Source organism: Parasteatoda tepidariorum, chromosome 1, assembly GCF_982258835.1.
Source record: "Parasteatoda tepidariorum strain Cologne lab strain chromosome 1, Ptep-v5.0, whole genome shotgun sequence".
Taxonomy (NCBI): domain Eukaryota; kingdom Metazoa; phylum Arthropoda; class Arachnida; order Araneae; family Theridiidae; genus Parasteatoda; species Parasteatoda tepidariorum.
In genome coordinates, this window is record NC_141755.1 from 131,788,874 (window position 1) to 131,805,418 (window position 16,545).

Genomic DNA, 16,545 nt, shown 5'->3' on the forward strand with positions numbered 1-16,545 from the left:
ACTAGTCATATATTCGAGATTGGATTCTGTGCACATTGAGTAACAATGATGGGGGCAACATACAGAGAGGCAGATTATCCATTACAGTCAACTACAAATTTGCTGAGCACATCTTCCATAACATTTAGAGCACCAACTCTTTTTTTTTTAGTCGTGGCACTCTAAACGATTTCGAAATTCAATATGAAAGAAAATTAAATTAGTTTAAAAGTTGTTTACTTATCTGTAAGACACTGTAAAATAGTTTATAATAATTTTAAATGAGAAAATATGTACTACAAAAACAGTAAGTTTATTAAGAGATTCCTTACATTAACTGTTATTATTTTTCTTCTAGTTATTAATTGTTAGCTTGTTTTTGTTAGTTATGCTTTGTTAATTTGCTTTTATGACTATTGATTGCATAGCTTATTTTAATTGTTACCTTTTATTTCCTTTTATAAGTTATTATTTATCTTGCTTTCTTTTGTTAATTAATAATTTTAATAGTCATTCAATTTCTTATTTCAAGATTGGCAGAGACAGGACCATCGCCTACAAAGATGTTCACACTCTTAAAATTTATAAAAAGTATATACTTTCATTTAAAAAATCTTTATAATTTTTACTGTAACATTTCTAAAATTTGGCGACGCACAAATGGAAAATAGAATTCATGGGAAATAGAATATGACAAGATATTCGCGTTTTCAATACTGTACAGGAAAGTTTCTCATATGGCGCCCTTGTTAGTTTCCAAATTTTATTTTAAGTCGAAGGTTTAAAATAAGATTTAAAAGTCGAGTAAAGTAATTAAAACAATCGATTGTTTTCTATGAAAACTATAAATGAAAAATTAGACTTATTTTAAGCAACAATTAGTTTATTATTATTTTAATTACAATAGTTTAAGTCATCTATTAAGGAATTTTAAAATACATTTACGTAGGTAAGTCTAAAGTGATTGTCTACTTCAGAAATCTTCGGTAAATTACTTCTGAGAACGAACTATTTAGGAATAAGTAATTTTTCTAAAGAGTACCCAAAAAAATTAAACAAAAATGTGTTTAATATTTTGCCTGATGAGCAAATTTAATCATGAACAAAAATTCCTTGAAAAATTCCAAACTTTAGAGAATCAATTAGAAGTTTCGACACCGTCTTACATTTAAACTGACTTGAGTTCAGAAAAATGCACAGTTTTTTCAGATTATATTCAAGCACAGAAGATACATTTCTTATGTTTAACTACATTCATTGTTTAGATGCTTTTGTCACTTTATCAATAATGACTTGTTATTCATGTCTACAGGCAATTAGGATAGGGAAAAAGCAGCTCATATGACAGTCCAATTTCTATAAGACATCGAAGACTATTTTGAAGCAGAAAAGTATGCATCTTAAGGGCTAATGAAACACCAAGAATGTTCACACTACTTTTGATGTACAACAGCTTTACTGATCAGTAACACTGAAGTTAATAAAATATGATATGCATACGATTTATTTCTATGGTACAATCTTAAATGAGAATAGTTTAGGATGCATAAACACCATTCTTAATTTAAAAATTTTGGAAATAAACTGATAAGAATTCGTACTAGGCTTAACAGAACAGTAAATTATTAATATAATATAATTATCATAATTTACAGCAGCTTGAAAATTATCCTTATTTTATAACTGAAAATGTATACATTTTGAAGCTTGTTTTTGTAGATGTTCAGGAGCATAGAATAAAAATTCACGCCATAACGTACTCCATTGTCTACTGGCGGTTTCCTAACTATTCCAAAAGAGTAAGCAAAATTCACTAATTGTGCATAAAGTGGTGTTAAAGCGGCTAATTCATTTAGGTTTTCTGTAGTATAACAGATATTCATATCATTTTAATACAGACAAGCTACTAAACCAAATTTTTTTAGGAAATTTGATTTGAAAGCATCAAAATTTCTACTTTACATTAGCTCTCTGTATCATAGAGGGGAACAGACATGCATCTCAGAAAAGTAAACAACTTAAGCTCAAACTTTGAAATAGTTAGTGCATAAAAAGAAAGTGGGTGCTGAATGATGGGAAGTTTGTAAAGGTAAATTGTTAAAAATAGTTATTAAAAAGAAAATGAAGTTTGCTTAGTCTCACTAGTGCGCTTGTGGGAAAATACTCTAGTACGAAATTCATAATCAAACTTAAAAACCAGCTGACACTTATCTAAATCTAGCATTCTAAATGTGATGTGCCTTTCCAAAAATTAGTAGTGAAACCCCAAGCTGTGACATTTTGAAAAATATTTAGTCTACGTGGGAAACGCTACTTTCTTATTTTTACTTTCACTTTCGTCCAACGTTTGCTTACGTCGGAAGTGTTCAGAAATTCTGATTGCCTGATATTTCTTTGGATCACAAGAAATTTTAAATGCTAAGAAGTAAGCCAGCGCCATCTTTTTTTTTTTAAACAAATGGAAGCAAGATTCGAAAACCAACCTCTTTACCTTTCAATTTAATAATACGAGAGCATTAATTAAGCGGATTTCTTTAAAAGCATAATTGGAAACGCTGAGAGATTTTTCGAATGTTCATTTACAAATTTCTCAACCAGTATATTTCTAGTTTAGGAAGGACGCTGATCAATTTAATGTTAGGCACATAGCCCCATTTGAAATTTGAGCACTCTAGTCATTCACAATTTGGTCGAAATTTTAATAGACTATAATTCTAATTTGTTAACAAATTGTGAAAATTTTGATTGTAGTCCGAAGACTTAAAATTTTGTTTTATCAAACGCTCAGCTAAAGTTAGGCTTCAGTTAAAATTTCTGGGAGAGAGAAAAAGCTTATTCTAAGCAACACGATACGGCTAAAATAACAGTGGCTTCTTCATGCCATACTAATGTTTCAAGGGGGCTTAAAATTAAGTCCATGGTTTATATGAAAGCCAGTGGTGATATTTAAAAAAAAATGACGCATTGAAGATATTCACAAGTATGAAATGTCTGTTTCAGTAAATTGATGGTATTTACTAAATAAAACTCTTAATTTTTCAGTAAAATTGAAACTGAGTTAAACTTTGAAAACTTTACTGGTTTAAATTTGAAATAATTTACAACTTTCACTAAAATTTACATTCAAAAATTTCGTTGCAAGCAATTGTATCCTATAGTTATAAAATTTTGTGTTTATTTAGTTACAAACTTTAAATATTAATGTTCAAATGAATTTAAAATGAATACTCAAATGCTTTTTCGAAGAATATTTTTCACAGCACGTTAAATTCTCAGTGTTAAAAAATGAAGTTAATGCGTATTATTTAATTGCCTAACATAAAACAGAACCAAAAGACTTACAAAATTTCAGCTTTCTATTTGATTGATATTACAAGTTTGCTATAATCAATTTTAATCCCCCACTAAAAAATTTAACACTTTTCGTAAATTTAAAGTACACATCGTTTCAAGGACCCTCTGAAGATCCATCTAGAGTTCTAAATAAGCTTATAATTCTCTTAAACATGTTACTGGTTAAAGGTACAATACAAAATAAAATTTCGCAATAGAAATCTGGCAATTGCTTATGATCTATTTCAACCGCTTTTAATTATGAATATTGCTACATAATGTTTGGCCATTTATTATTCAAATTTGCGGAATATATATTTTATTCAAAACGCAACTATTTTGAACTTTTAAAACGGAATCGTAAAGTCTCAAAATTTCAATTTAACACATGTTTAATTATCCTTTGAAACTTTTAAATTACAGCTCACTTTTCTAAACTTTATATTGATAAAAAATATTGTAGACATTCAAATTCATTGCGGTAAGCACTATGAACGTTCAAGTTGTACGAACATTTAAACAGCTAGAGGTTTTTCAGAGCACGCACTTCCGACTTATGTCGCAGGACAGGTCTTTATTCTAACACCCCAAACCCTTTAAGATGTTTCATTAATGCAATTGTGCTTTTAACTCTATAATCTAATCCAATAATGCGGAATTTATTTCAAATAATATTGGTTTTAAATATCTGTAAAGTACACAATTTAGGTAAAAATGTGAGAATTTAACAGAAAACCCAAACAAATTTTAAAGATACAAATGTTAGCACAAACATTACTACCTCGGGATGCCATGCTGGAGTTTTTTCGTAATCTGGGATTACACGAAACCAAAAAATAGGATGAAGTACCGCTTGTGCTTACATGCGTATCTTTAAAATTTATTTTGTTTATAGTTAATTTATCACATTTTTTTAATTGACTATTTTAGTTTTAGCTGCTTATATCAGCTTTCCATTTTGACTTAAATTATGGTCACCATTTGTTTAATTCAACTTTCTTACTTATATTAGATAGAAATAAAGTTATTGAATAAGTCAATATTAAGAGAGCACTTTCTGTAAAAACATTCAGTCAACAACAGATCAGTATAATTTAAATGAAACCTCTGATTTATTCGATCGTACAGTGCAAAAAGTTGACATATCTTCAGACCAAAAGTTACAAATTTGAAATTTATGAAAAGGAAAAAGAAATTAACTTTTAAACGATATTCTAAGGTAATACTAAAACGAAATCTGGTTAACTTCAGCTATGTATAAACAAGTTTTGAAAGTAAAATATTAAATTAGCTTTAAAAAGTGGAATTTTATACCAACTTCAAATGCTTTTTGTAAGGCGAGAAAAATGGAGTTTTTGAATAATGAATTTTTACTTTGATTTTCATCTACATTGTCTTGTTATATACAGATGTCACAGTTTGTTTTAACAAATATCAAAAAAGTGTAAACAAAAACAAAGAATTTCAGTTAAGTTTCAATCATTTAGAAATGAAACAGAAATATATATTAAAATTTAAAAATAGCTCTAAAAAATTTGAATAATCTGTTATTTTAAAACAGATATTAAAGTACTCCCGCAAAAAGCTAAAATTTAAGTTTATATAAAATCTATTAAGAAGCAGATTTAGTTGAAATCTGGAAAATTTGAACTGCTTGAATTTCGTTAAAAACAAATGTCTTCCAAAATGTTAAAAATTTAAATTTTTACAAGTTTTAAAATTGACTACACATGTTGCGAAGTCGAACTTTGAATTTTACACTAATATTGAACTACGACTCACAAGAAGATACAGGTTGTTTTAGACAAGAGCACATTTATTTACATGACGGGGACATTTTACATAGGAAGAAACATAGAAAGAATAACTATTTTAGGCATCGTTTTTCTTGTTAACTTATCGATTGTTTGTTCTATAATATTTTATATTTTGTTGCCATTCCATTACAACTAAACTATTTCCGCTTTCCAATATTACCTATACGAACCCGCAACATCCTTCCCACCAACAAATAAATTTTAAACTTTTAATTAATTCTTTTTTTTTTTTTTTTTTTAAAGACAATAATTTCTGATTATAAAGATATTTTTAACTCTTAATGTCCTAATGTAAAAATGTTTTATAGTTCACAAGTCCAGTTTATTTGGTATTTTTATCTTTCTTCCATAACGAGTAATATTCTCCCGTATTCCTTCGGAAATAGGGACTGCTGATTTCGGTTTGTAAAAATCTGTTTCTTCAGGCGAAATTTCCAAGGTAAACAGCTTTGGTAAGGGTCTTATTTTCTCTCCATGGATTGTTTTCAATTTCGCAGCTCTTGATATGCCATCTTTGCCGGGATATAACTCTAAGACAACTGCTAAAGGCCAATTTATTCTTTTGACATTATCATCGCCAAGAAGCACCACGTCTCCTTCTAAATTGTTATTTGATTCTTTACCACGCTGTACAAGTTGAGCCAAGTATCCGGTTTTGAACCGCTGTCTTAAGTTTTCTCTGATACTTTGTAAATATTGATATCTATTGTTCAAGAATGTGTTATCAATTTTGTCTAGATCAGTAACATCAGCACTTGTCAAGCTATTTAAAAACATGGCTGGCGTTAATGGTGCTAAGCTATCTTCATCAAACACATATGTCAAAGGTCTTGAGTTTATTATGGCTTCGCAATCGCAAAGAATAGTATTCAACTCTTCATATGAAAGCAATGCTCTACCGAGGATTCTTCTTAAAATTTCCTTAGTCATTCGTACCATCCGCTCCCAAAATCCTCCCCACCAAGCAGATGAAGGAGGTATGAACTTCCAATTGATCCTATGAATGGATGAGGAATCTTGAATTTCTTCCCAATTCAACTCTGAGTTTATTATTAGTTCCATGGAAATTCGTGCCATTATCTGTGTAAATGGTATCGACTCTTCCTCTGCGTGCTATAAATCTACGAAGTGCATCCAAGAAAGCATGCGTCGATAAATTCTGAGCTAGTTCAAGGTGGAGACATCTATAAACTGCACAAGTAAAAAGAGCTATCCATGCTTTCTCACCATTCTTGAGATATAATGGTCCAGCATAATCGATGCCCGTAATTTGGAATGCTGCTGAATTGGTAATTCTATCTTTAGGTAAGGATGCGGTAGGAGTCTCCAAATGTTTGGCTTTAAATCTTAGACAGATAGTGCATTGTGATATTATCTTCTTCATGAGTCGTCATGCTCCACAGATCCAATATTTTTCTCTAACTCCTGAGAGCATTATCTGTAAACCAGCATGCAAAGATGTTTCATGCATTTCGCGTAATAGATTATAAACAATAAAGTGGTGGTTTGGCAATAACACTGGTGTTTTGAAATCAAGATCTTCTCCCAATAACAATTTGGTCTTCACTCTTATTAGACCATTTTCATCTCGAAAAACTTGCATATTTTTTATTCTTTTGTCTTTTTCATTTGTGAAAAGTTTCATTTTGAATTAGCTTTAAGAGGAGATTTTCTGCTTCATTGTACTCTGTGCTGCTCAAAGTCACATCTAAAACTTTCTTTTCTTATGTTAGTTCGAGTATTTCGTATAAATCACAAAATCCATGCCATCAATCTTACAATTTTGTGATACTTAGAGAAATATAACAGTCTTGTACTCAACACTTCAGGAATTGATAAAACATGTGATGAAGTTGATGTTTCTATCTTCTCGGTGATATTGTCAACAACGTTAAAGTTACTTTTAGGCCAATTTTCCTGGTCTTCTTTAAGCCAATTAGGACCGCTCCACCATTTGCTCTTAAATAATGTTTTTGGACAACAGCCTCTAGATAGGAGATCAGCTGCGTTTGGCTCACTTGGAATGTAGTACCAATCTTCAATGCTGCAATTTTCATCATTTCTTCCCTTAATACTTGACTTTGTTTGACCTTGGTTTTCACCATTTTTTATGTTCCAACACATTACTGTCAAATGTCTTCTATCACAAATTAAACATTTAACAGAACTTTTGCATTGTTGTGCTGGATGGCCGATTTTCAAACAACGGAAACATGCTCTTTTTTCTTTTAAAACTGTCTTTTTATCGTTATAATTTAAATTGTGTAACTTGAAACATTCCACTGAGCTATGTGAATCCTTGTCACACCATATACATTTAAACTTTTTGAAATCACTCGTGTTATTCCTTGAATCACCAGAATATATACAAGCGGCAGTTGGTGGAACTGCATCAAAACTTCCTTGGCTACCGAATCCACTACGAGCTATTTGCAGGCGTTCCTCACTTTCAACTTCAATTCTGAGAAATTTCAATAATTTTGTAAGATTTTCTGTGCTAGCATTTGCTTCTCCGGATGATCGAGATCTCTCCCACGCCTTCAAAAGATTCTCTGGAAGAGCTGATTCTACTAATGGGTAAAGCATGGCGGCATAAATATCACTTTTAACGCCAAGCGATTCCAGAGCTCTTAACTGTGTTTCCAATTTATCATACAATGTCGCCAATGGCATGTGACCTTTCTTTGTAGCTTGTGCCAACACTAATCTTAACAATTCTCTAATATAGATTTCGACCATCAGATCATCTCTTGCGAATCTCGATTTTAGTTGAGTAATTGCTTTTTGATAATTTTGGCCTGACGGTGGAAAACTATCTACCAGTTCTTTTGCTGGTACCCGGGAACCATTGCTTGAACCAAATATTGAAATTTATCATCATCATCGATGGTGTTGTCCTCATGTATTTTACGGAACTGTCCCCAAAATCCGAGCCAATTTTTTATTTCTCCATTAAATTTCTGTAGTTCTAACATTGGAAGCTTGTATTTTCTCTTCATTTCCGCACTATTTTGTGAACTTGGTTCATTGTTCGCCAAACGAAGATTAACAGTTTCTTTTAAGTACACATATCTGTCAATATATTCTTCATTGGCTTCAAAATCTTTTTCATAATCATCATTTTCTAGTTTTAATAAATTTTCAGAAATCTGATTTTGCACATCGTTTAATCTTTCGAATTTATTCGTCAATTGTGATAATAAAATCTTTACGCGAACCACTTTAATCTCCATGTTCGATAACTCTGCTTCTAAATTATTGGCAGTTAAAGTAAATCCTTGGCGCAATGGCTTTCTTTTACTTTTTAATTCTTCCATTTATGAAGTGAAATATTAATTAAATTCTGATAGTTTCACTTACTTTCGTTTCTTTTGTCCTTTCTTTTTTATGCTTGGCTCTTGAATATCACACGGACGCCACTTAATGTTGCGAAGTCGAACTTTGAATTTTATACTAATATTGAACTACGACTCACAAGAAGATACAGGTTGTTTTAGACAAGAGCACATTTATTTACATGACGAGGACATTTTACATAGGAAGAAACATAGAAAGAATAACTATTTTAGACATCGTTTTTCTTGTTAACTTATCGATTGTTTGTTCTATAATATTTTATATTTTGTTGCCATTCCATTACAACTAAACTATTTCCCGCTTTCCAATATTACCTATGCGAACCCGCAACAACACATTTTTATACTGCATTTCCCACCTTCGCATGTTTTCATGCATTATAAAACAAAAATTAGAAAGTGTTCAACTGAGCATAATTTTTTCCTAACAGAACCGAAACATTTTGATGGCTTAAAATGGGTTAACATTAAAAAATTAACTTTTATAAATATGAGACATACTAACAAATATTGCATGCACTCTTTTGATGAACTGAAAAGGAACTTTTTAAAGAACGCCGCAAAGTACGGAGATAATGCAATTTATGGTAATTCTGAGCAAATTAAAATATCACTTAACAAATGAGTAATTGTCTTCAGTAAAAAATAATAAAAGTTTGTTATATTTCAACGAGAGTTGTTAGTGAAATTATTTGACTTAACTTTGACTTCCTTGTTGGTCAAGGACATAATATTTTTTTCGCCGAGGTATTTGATTCTTCTAAGTGCTTTGAAATCCTCCTAAATGTAGTCAACCCACCTTATTCTCTGGGCCTGCCTCTTGTTCGGGTTCCCATTGGTTTAAAAAGTTAGGTGTTTATGTCGCATTAGAGCTATTAGAGATGGTGTGGGAAACATCCCCGAGGATGATCCGAAGACATACCATCGCAATTTTGAAACTCTGCAGTGAGGATGGCTTCCCTGCTTTAGTAGCCCTACTACCTGCATGCGATGTCGAGTACTTTATGGTAGAGCAGTTTAAGTGAGACTGATGCCGCGCAGCCTCAGCCCAGGCAGGTTGATCAAGGTGGTCCCCTACCCACTTACTGACCGCAGCCAGGGATGATTGACTTCTGTATTCTACTGGAAACAGTGTCTCTACGATCAGTCAGTCCACTGAGGGACCAGATTTGTTTAAAGAAAGTCAGACGCAATTTATTGTTGGTTGTGAATAACAGTATACAGCATGTACAGCTCATTGTGATTTCATTTACTATCACTATATTGCACACAGAATCCTATAAACCATTTTTTTAAAAGCTAGTATATTTTCAGACAATTTTGATTTAGCCCAGGATTTTGAACCTTATATAAGCACTGGATAGAAAGGTTTTTGGCAATTTTAATTTTCAATATTTTATATTTTCTATTATTAAACTAAATTTTCAAATTAAAAAATTTCGGTATTAAGAAAGTGTTGTCCGTTCAAATAAATCTGAAGCTTTTAAAAGCTAATCTTAAGAGCCTAATTCAAGTTAAGCTCAAAATTGGAAAAATATCATAAGTTAATATTTTCAAATCTCATATCCTATCCCTTATCTATGAACAATAAATATCCCGGAAAATATTGTGAACATCGAAATCGATTCCAAGCACCTATAAACGTTCTTTTTCTAAGATTAAACTTTAGTACAGAGCCGGGTGGCTTTTCAGGGCACGGACTGGCAACCTTTAGCTACAATCCAGGACCTTACTCTACCCTACCTCAGCCCTTTAACTAGAAAGGGAGAAATAATTTAACAGTCAAATATATTTAACTATAAGAGCCAGAGTTCTTCAGTGACTTAGGGTCACGGACATGTGGGCTAGTATCACATGTCCAGGACCACCCAGTTCTTTTGACACCCTGGTTCTTACTGCACTGAAAGAACGGAAAAGTTCCGAAACGGCTAAACAAGCGTGAAGCTCGAAGAGGGAGCAGAACGGCCGTGTACCACCCCCCGATTCGGATTTCACACTTGTTTAGACCAATCCATTGAAATTTTTCCGTTTTATAACACGTTCATCGCTTCACAACAACACTTGTCAAAATTTGTTTTTAGTAAATATCAGACAAAAAGTTTTAATTGTGAACGTTTATAGTCTTAAAATTCCCTAATGCTTGAAAAGTAACTTATGCACTTGCTGCTTCATTATAAAATACAGGCACTTCGACTATTTACTGACCAATCAAAAATTGTGAAAGTAAAATACTGAGAAAAGCATTGTTGCTGTAAATAGTTCTCTAAATGGATTTTATAACCTTTCACTTCTTATAAACTTCGTTCACTAAACCGAACTTTGAGTTTACGACTATTAATGTTTAACTCCGTAATTTTGTACCCAGTCCGGAAGACAAGGGAACTCCTGGATCAATCATTGGATGAAATTTATCTTCGTGGAGGACATTTTTTTAAATAAAACTTAACCGCATTTGCGTTAAGTCAAGAGAAAAACCGCGAAAACCTTCGATGGTTAGCTTGACAGCAAAGAGGTTCTAAACCATGACCCCTCTACCACTGAGAATATTTAACGTCAGCACAATGGTTGGTGCATGCCGGGGACGGAATTCGTAACGACCAGCCATATCTGGGATTCGAACCCTGATCATCTCATTGGTAAACGAGAGCTGCATACCCCCTGAAGAACCACGGCTCTCTTAATGGATTAAAAACTTTTTTTACAATCAAATGATTGAAAGAAAAACAGAAATCTTGTTATATTTAACTCTCATTAGACCTATGCTCCCATGTGGCTCAAAAACCTGGGCTATGTGAGAAAATCGAAATAAATTTGTCATATTCGAGAGATAAATTAAATTCTGTGCACAGTTAGTAACAATCTGATTTATCTTCCATAACAATTAGAGCAGTAAATTTCAACCTTTTTTGGTCGCGGTACACTTTTAACTATTTTGAAATTTGACGTCACACAAAGAAAAAAAAAGTTTAAAATTTGTTTATTATAGGGTTTATAATAAACAAACTAAAATAGATTATCATAATTTTGAATGTGAAAAGAAATATGTACTACTAAAACAGTACTTTTATTATTGATTTATCGAATGTTTATTTAGAAATTTCTCTCTACCAGTTTATTTCTAGTTCAGGAAGGATGCTGGTCAATTTAATATTAAGCACATAACTCAAATTGAAATTTGAGCACTCTAATCGTTCGCAATTTGGTCGAAATTTTAATAGACCATAATTCTAGATTGTTAACAAAAATGGTGAAAATTTTGATTGTAGTCCGAAGACTTGAAATTCTGTTTTATCAAACGCTCTCCTGAAGTTATTCTAAGCACTCTAGCTCGTGTAGAAACTGAGTCAAATGTAAATTAATTCTCTCGTGAATATAGGGCTATAAATTTTGCTTGTTAAGGCTCAAGAAACTATTTAAAATTGTGTTTTAATTGGTCACGGAAAGGTCGGTCACTGCTGTAACTAATCATAATTTGCAAGATTCTAGTGTAAACATGAAATTTTAAAAAGTACAGCAAACTTGTTATGAGACTGGTTCATAATAATTTCAGTATATGTGTACAAGGTCTTGTAAAGCGATGTAATGAAAGAAAGTAAATTTATGTTTTTCGATGTACGTCAAAAGCATCACCATTTAATGATTTAATTTCAATTTTAGTCAGAATTTCTGGAGAGAGAAACAGCTTATTCTTAGTTACACGATACGGTTAAAATAAAAGGGACTTCTTCATGCCAGACTAATGTTTCGGGGGAGTTGATCATTAAGTTCGTGGTTTAAATGGAAGGTGATAACATTTGGTGATATTAACAGTGGTGACATTTAAAAATATGACGCATTTGAGATACATACAAATATGAAATGTCTGTTTCAGTACCTTCATGGTATCTACTTAATAAAAACCATCCCTAATTTTTCAGTAAAATTGAAACTGAAAACTTTACTGGTTTAACAACTTGAAATAATTTACTACAAACTTTACTAAAATTTACATTCAAAAATTTCGTTTGCAAACTGCGAAAGCAGTTCCGGGGGTAGGCGAGCGCCAGCGAGCAGGGGGCGAAGCCTCCTAGTGCTTAAAATTACTTTTATGATACATGCAGCTATAGTTTTATACATAAATTCAGCTTTTTTAGTTGAAAATAAAAGTAGCATGATAGTAATTTTTTGTTTTCCATGCCGATTTCTATAGTAAAGATTTATTAAATAAATAGTCGATAATAGTTTACAAGATGTCTCAATTGCTATTTAAATTATGTCTAGTGATTATCAATTTATCCGTTTTGTGTTATTGTATTTCAAAAGGTGATTTTCTAATTAACGAGTTTTTCATAAAACAAAATTATCGGGATTTAGTGACTTCTTTAAATAGAGGTTTGACTGTATATATTTTTACTTTTGAAAACGGGGGAGGGGATAGCGTAATCTTAGAAGTCTATTCAGATTACAAAGAGTAGTTAGTAGACTTTAGTTTTATAGTGTATTAAAGTTTAATTCTATAATTATACGACACTAATAAATTACAGATTAGTTTTAAACAAAAAATTTCCTTTTAAGAAATAAATTTGTTTTACATAAAAATTCAACTTATGAAGTCGAATCAAAATCAGAAATGTTGCCATCACCTCGAAGCTATTTCGGAGTTCCAAATATAGTATGAATCTACTATCTTTTGTTTCATCCTCCGAATGTAATCTCAAGATTAATTTTACAGTACTGAGAAATCTAATTAAAAACTGTTATTTGAGATTTCAATTCTCTTTAAAGAGTATTGGGGAAAATTTCCTTAATGATGAAAATGATTTTGTACTTTAAAACAAATTAGTGCAGAAAATGTTAACTTAATGTATTATATTTAATAGAGCAGTTTAATTTAAATCAGTTTGGCGTGGTGAATAAAGAATTCGTATTAAAAGAAGAATATGTATTTATAAGCATTTAAAATGTATTTTTGTGCTACAATTAATTTTGAGCCACTTCTACAACAGTTAGTTGTTTTCATCAATAACTTATAGCTTCATCAATACTTGTACTTGTTCACATTCGTGTATTAATTGGTTAACATTATATACGGTTATATTGTATATTGGTTAACAATGCAATACGTTAAAAATAAATATAAACAGGAATACATAGAAAATTTGCTGAATAAAAGCCCATTACATGTCTAAATATAAAAGTATTGCCTATAAGCTCGTGCAAAGCATTTAATTATTAAACTAGAGTAGGTCTATTAATTTAGTCCAGGAACTAACCTTTATATACTGATCTTGAACATAAGAGTAACAAGAAATAGTTATGAGATTCAGCAATTGGGAAACTTCATGCTCTCTTTACTTTAAGAATAAAATTTAACTATAATTACGTAAAAACATGTGTAAATGTTATGACCTTCTTGAAATTCCAAACTGAACTGTTTCAAATGACAGATCCCAAACTATTTCAATAGTTCTGACCTTCCTCATCCCATCCTAAACGTCAATGTTAAAAAAATTTAAAAAAAATTTAGTTACTAGGAAGAAAAAAACTAGTTCTTTATAAACTCGACAAGCAATAATGAAAAAACTGGCTTATTTAACTTATTAGCAAAGAAATAAAATGTTAAAAAGTACCACAGTTAAAAATTACCACAATTAAACAGTTTATAGCCAATTCCAATTATCCAATTTCAACTGAAGTTAGGAGTTTACATTTAAATTATTGCGTGATGCAGATTTTAAACTCTTCATGAAAAAAAATCAAAGCTCATTTCGATAAATTTAATAATATTTAATATGCCACAATCAATTTATACCACGTACTTAAAATAAATCACAATAAAGTACGCATCGTTCCAGCTAATCAAATGAAAAATAGCCACTAATCTTATGCATTTAAAAATGTTTGTTGAAATAGAAATTTTCAGCCATTGATTATTTTCAAATTTGATGTGTTTGCAATTAAAATTTCTGAAATTTAAAAACTTTTATTATCTACATTAATATATTATTATCTACATTAATGAACAATTTCTACAGGGTTACAAATTTCAAATTTTCATTTAATGTCTAATCGTCTTTCTACTACAGTGTTTCCCAAAATTATGACTTTTGTGAATCCTATTCTAAATTTTTTGTAACGCTGCGTACCACTTATAAAAAAAACTGCACAAAATTTAGAAGTCACAACTGGCTGTTGACACAATTCATTATTAACTGTTAACTCCTGCAAAAAATAGCCAATAGAGAAATACGTAATCTTAAATTTTCATGGCAAGTTTTGCTTTTAAATAAAAAAATTTCGTTTGTTACAAGATATTTCACATTAGAACGCGTACCTTCGCTAAACTGTCCCCTTGCCCCTGGGGGTACGTGTACCACACTTTGGGAAACACTGTGATAAGCAATTTAATCATGAACAAAAATTCGTTGAAAAATTTCAATCTCTATAGGATCAATTAAAAATTTTACAATTTTTGAGCAATGAACACCGTAATATATTTAAAAAGAAAAAAAAAAGACTTAAAGAATTATGAAATGACTGGTCAGTTTTGTCACAAGCACAGAAAATATATTTCCTTTTTTAACAACTTTCATTATTAAGATGCTTTTGTCATTACTTATTATAATACATGTCTACAGGCAATTAAAACAAGAAACAACTAATATAAAAGAATCTTAAATTCAATTCCTACTACGGTCAACAGCAAAATATTTTAGTCACTTCATTAAATTATTAGTATTTTTTCTCGCATATAAAATTAAAATTTAATGAATGAATTGATATTTGAAAAAAACTGTATTTACATCAAGTGTGTCATCCACCACAAGTTCAAGAATATTTATTTGAACACTTGAATGGTTGAACTTCTTTTATGAACGATTGAACAAGAGAGAGGGAGGGAGGGAGAGTAGTGAACTAATAGTAAGATTTTCAAAAAGTTGTCACAGAAAAGCAAACATTACTGTAATATCTATCGAAGACTTAAAATCTCGCATTGAGTTGCAGGCGATTGTTCAGGAGAGTTAATCTGCATAGTTATAGCTGTAAACTTTTTAGATTAGCCATTAAACTAAAGTTATTTAAACACTTAACAACTCTTTTTTAAAAAAAGTACGCATCTTAACGCTAAAAGTTAATAAAACACAACGAAAATTCACAATACTTTTGATGTACACCAGCTTTACTGATCATAAACAGTAAAATTTATAAACACAATAAAATGTAGTATGCATACGAGTAATATTTTCACGGTACAATTTTAAGGAAGGATAGTTAAGAATGCATGCACACAACTCTTAGAGTAAAAATTTCTGAAATAGAGCCTATACATTGCCACTGCGTAAATTCATAAAATAGAAACACTCTTTATCATAAAAATAACAACGGCGTGAAACGCCCACTTCTTACAAGTTTAAATCACAATACACACTGTTAATTCAGTGCAAAACTATCTATTTCATTATAAATAACAGACGTACTCACAGTTCGGATGAGATAATCCTGGAAAAACAGCTAAACGGGAAATCCAGGAGGGAATATCGCTGAGTTGCATTCACCGGCATCGACACGAAGATCTCCTTAAACTTTCTGTATTATGTAGAGAAATGCGCTTTTATAGAACGACAACTTCAAGTGAGAACGCTTCCGATCGCCGGTCTTTTCTTTTCTCGTTTTCTTCCAAATTCACAGAGATGCTAAATTGAGTTTCCTCCCTAGCCGAGTGTTATCGCCCTCCAAAAACTATGCGAAGCGAGGAGGTGGCGAGTTCGAGTCCCGCCTTTGCCGTGGATGTATTCTTCGTGATGTCTTTCTCTAAATTGTTCTATCTGACAAAGGTTTATAAGTCTAAATTGTGCACACAAATCTGAAAATGTATGTAATTTCAATGAGTCTTTGTGGTCGAGAACCTCCCACGAATTGATCGAAATATAGGAGGTAACGAGTTCGAAACCAGCCGCAACATACCTTTGTGCAGTTCCTTTCAGGTTTATACTAACTGTTATTCTACTTCAGGTGGGTCTTTGTATGTAGTACTCAAATCCCTGCACATACCCGTGACAAAGTAGATAAAAATAAATGTA

At 31.3% G+C, this 16,545-nt stretch overlaps 1 protein-coding gene across 1 annotated transcript; it reads right to left on the reverse strand.

The window, feature by feature from the left end:
* Nucleotides 1–5,438: 5,438 nt before the first annotated feature.
* LOC147816970 (uncharacterized) lies at nt 5,439–6,206 on the reverse strand. The gene has a single exon (XM_087157545.1). The coding sequence runs from the start codon at nt 6,204–6,206 to the stop codon at nt 5,439–5,441; it is 768 nt and encodes a 255-aa protein (XP_087013671.1).
* Between the last annotated feature and the right edge of the window lie 10,339 nt (nt 6,207–16,545).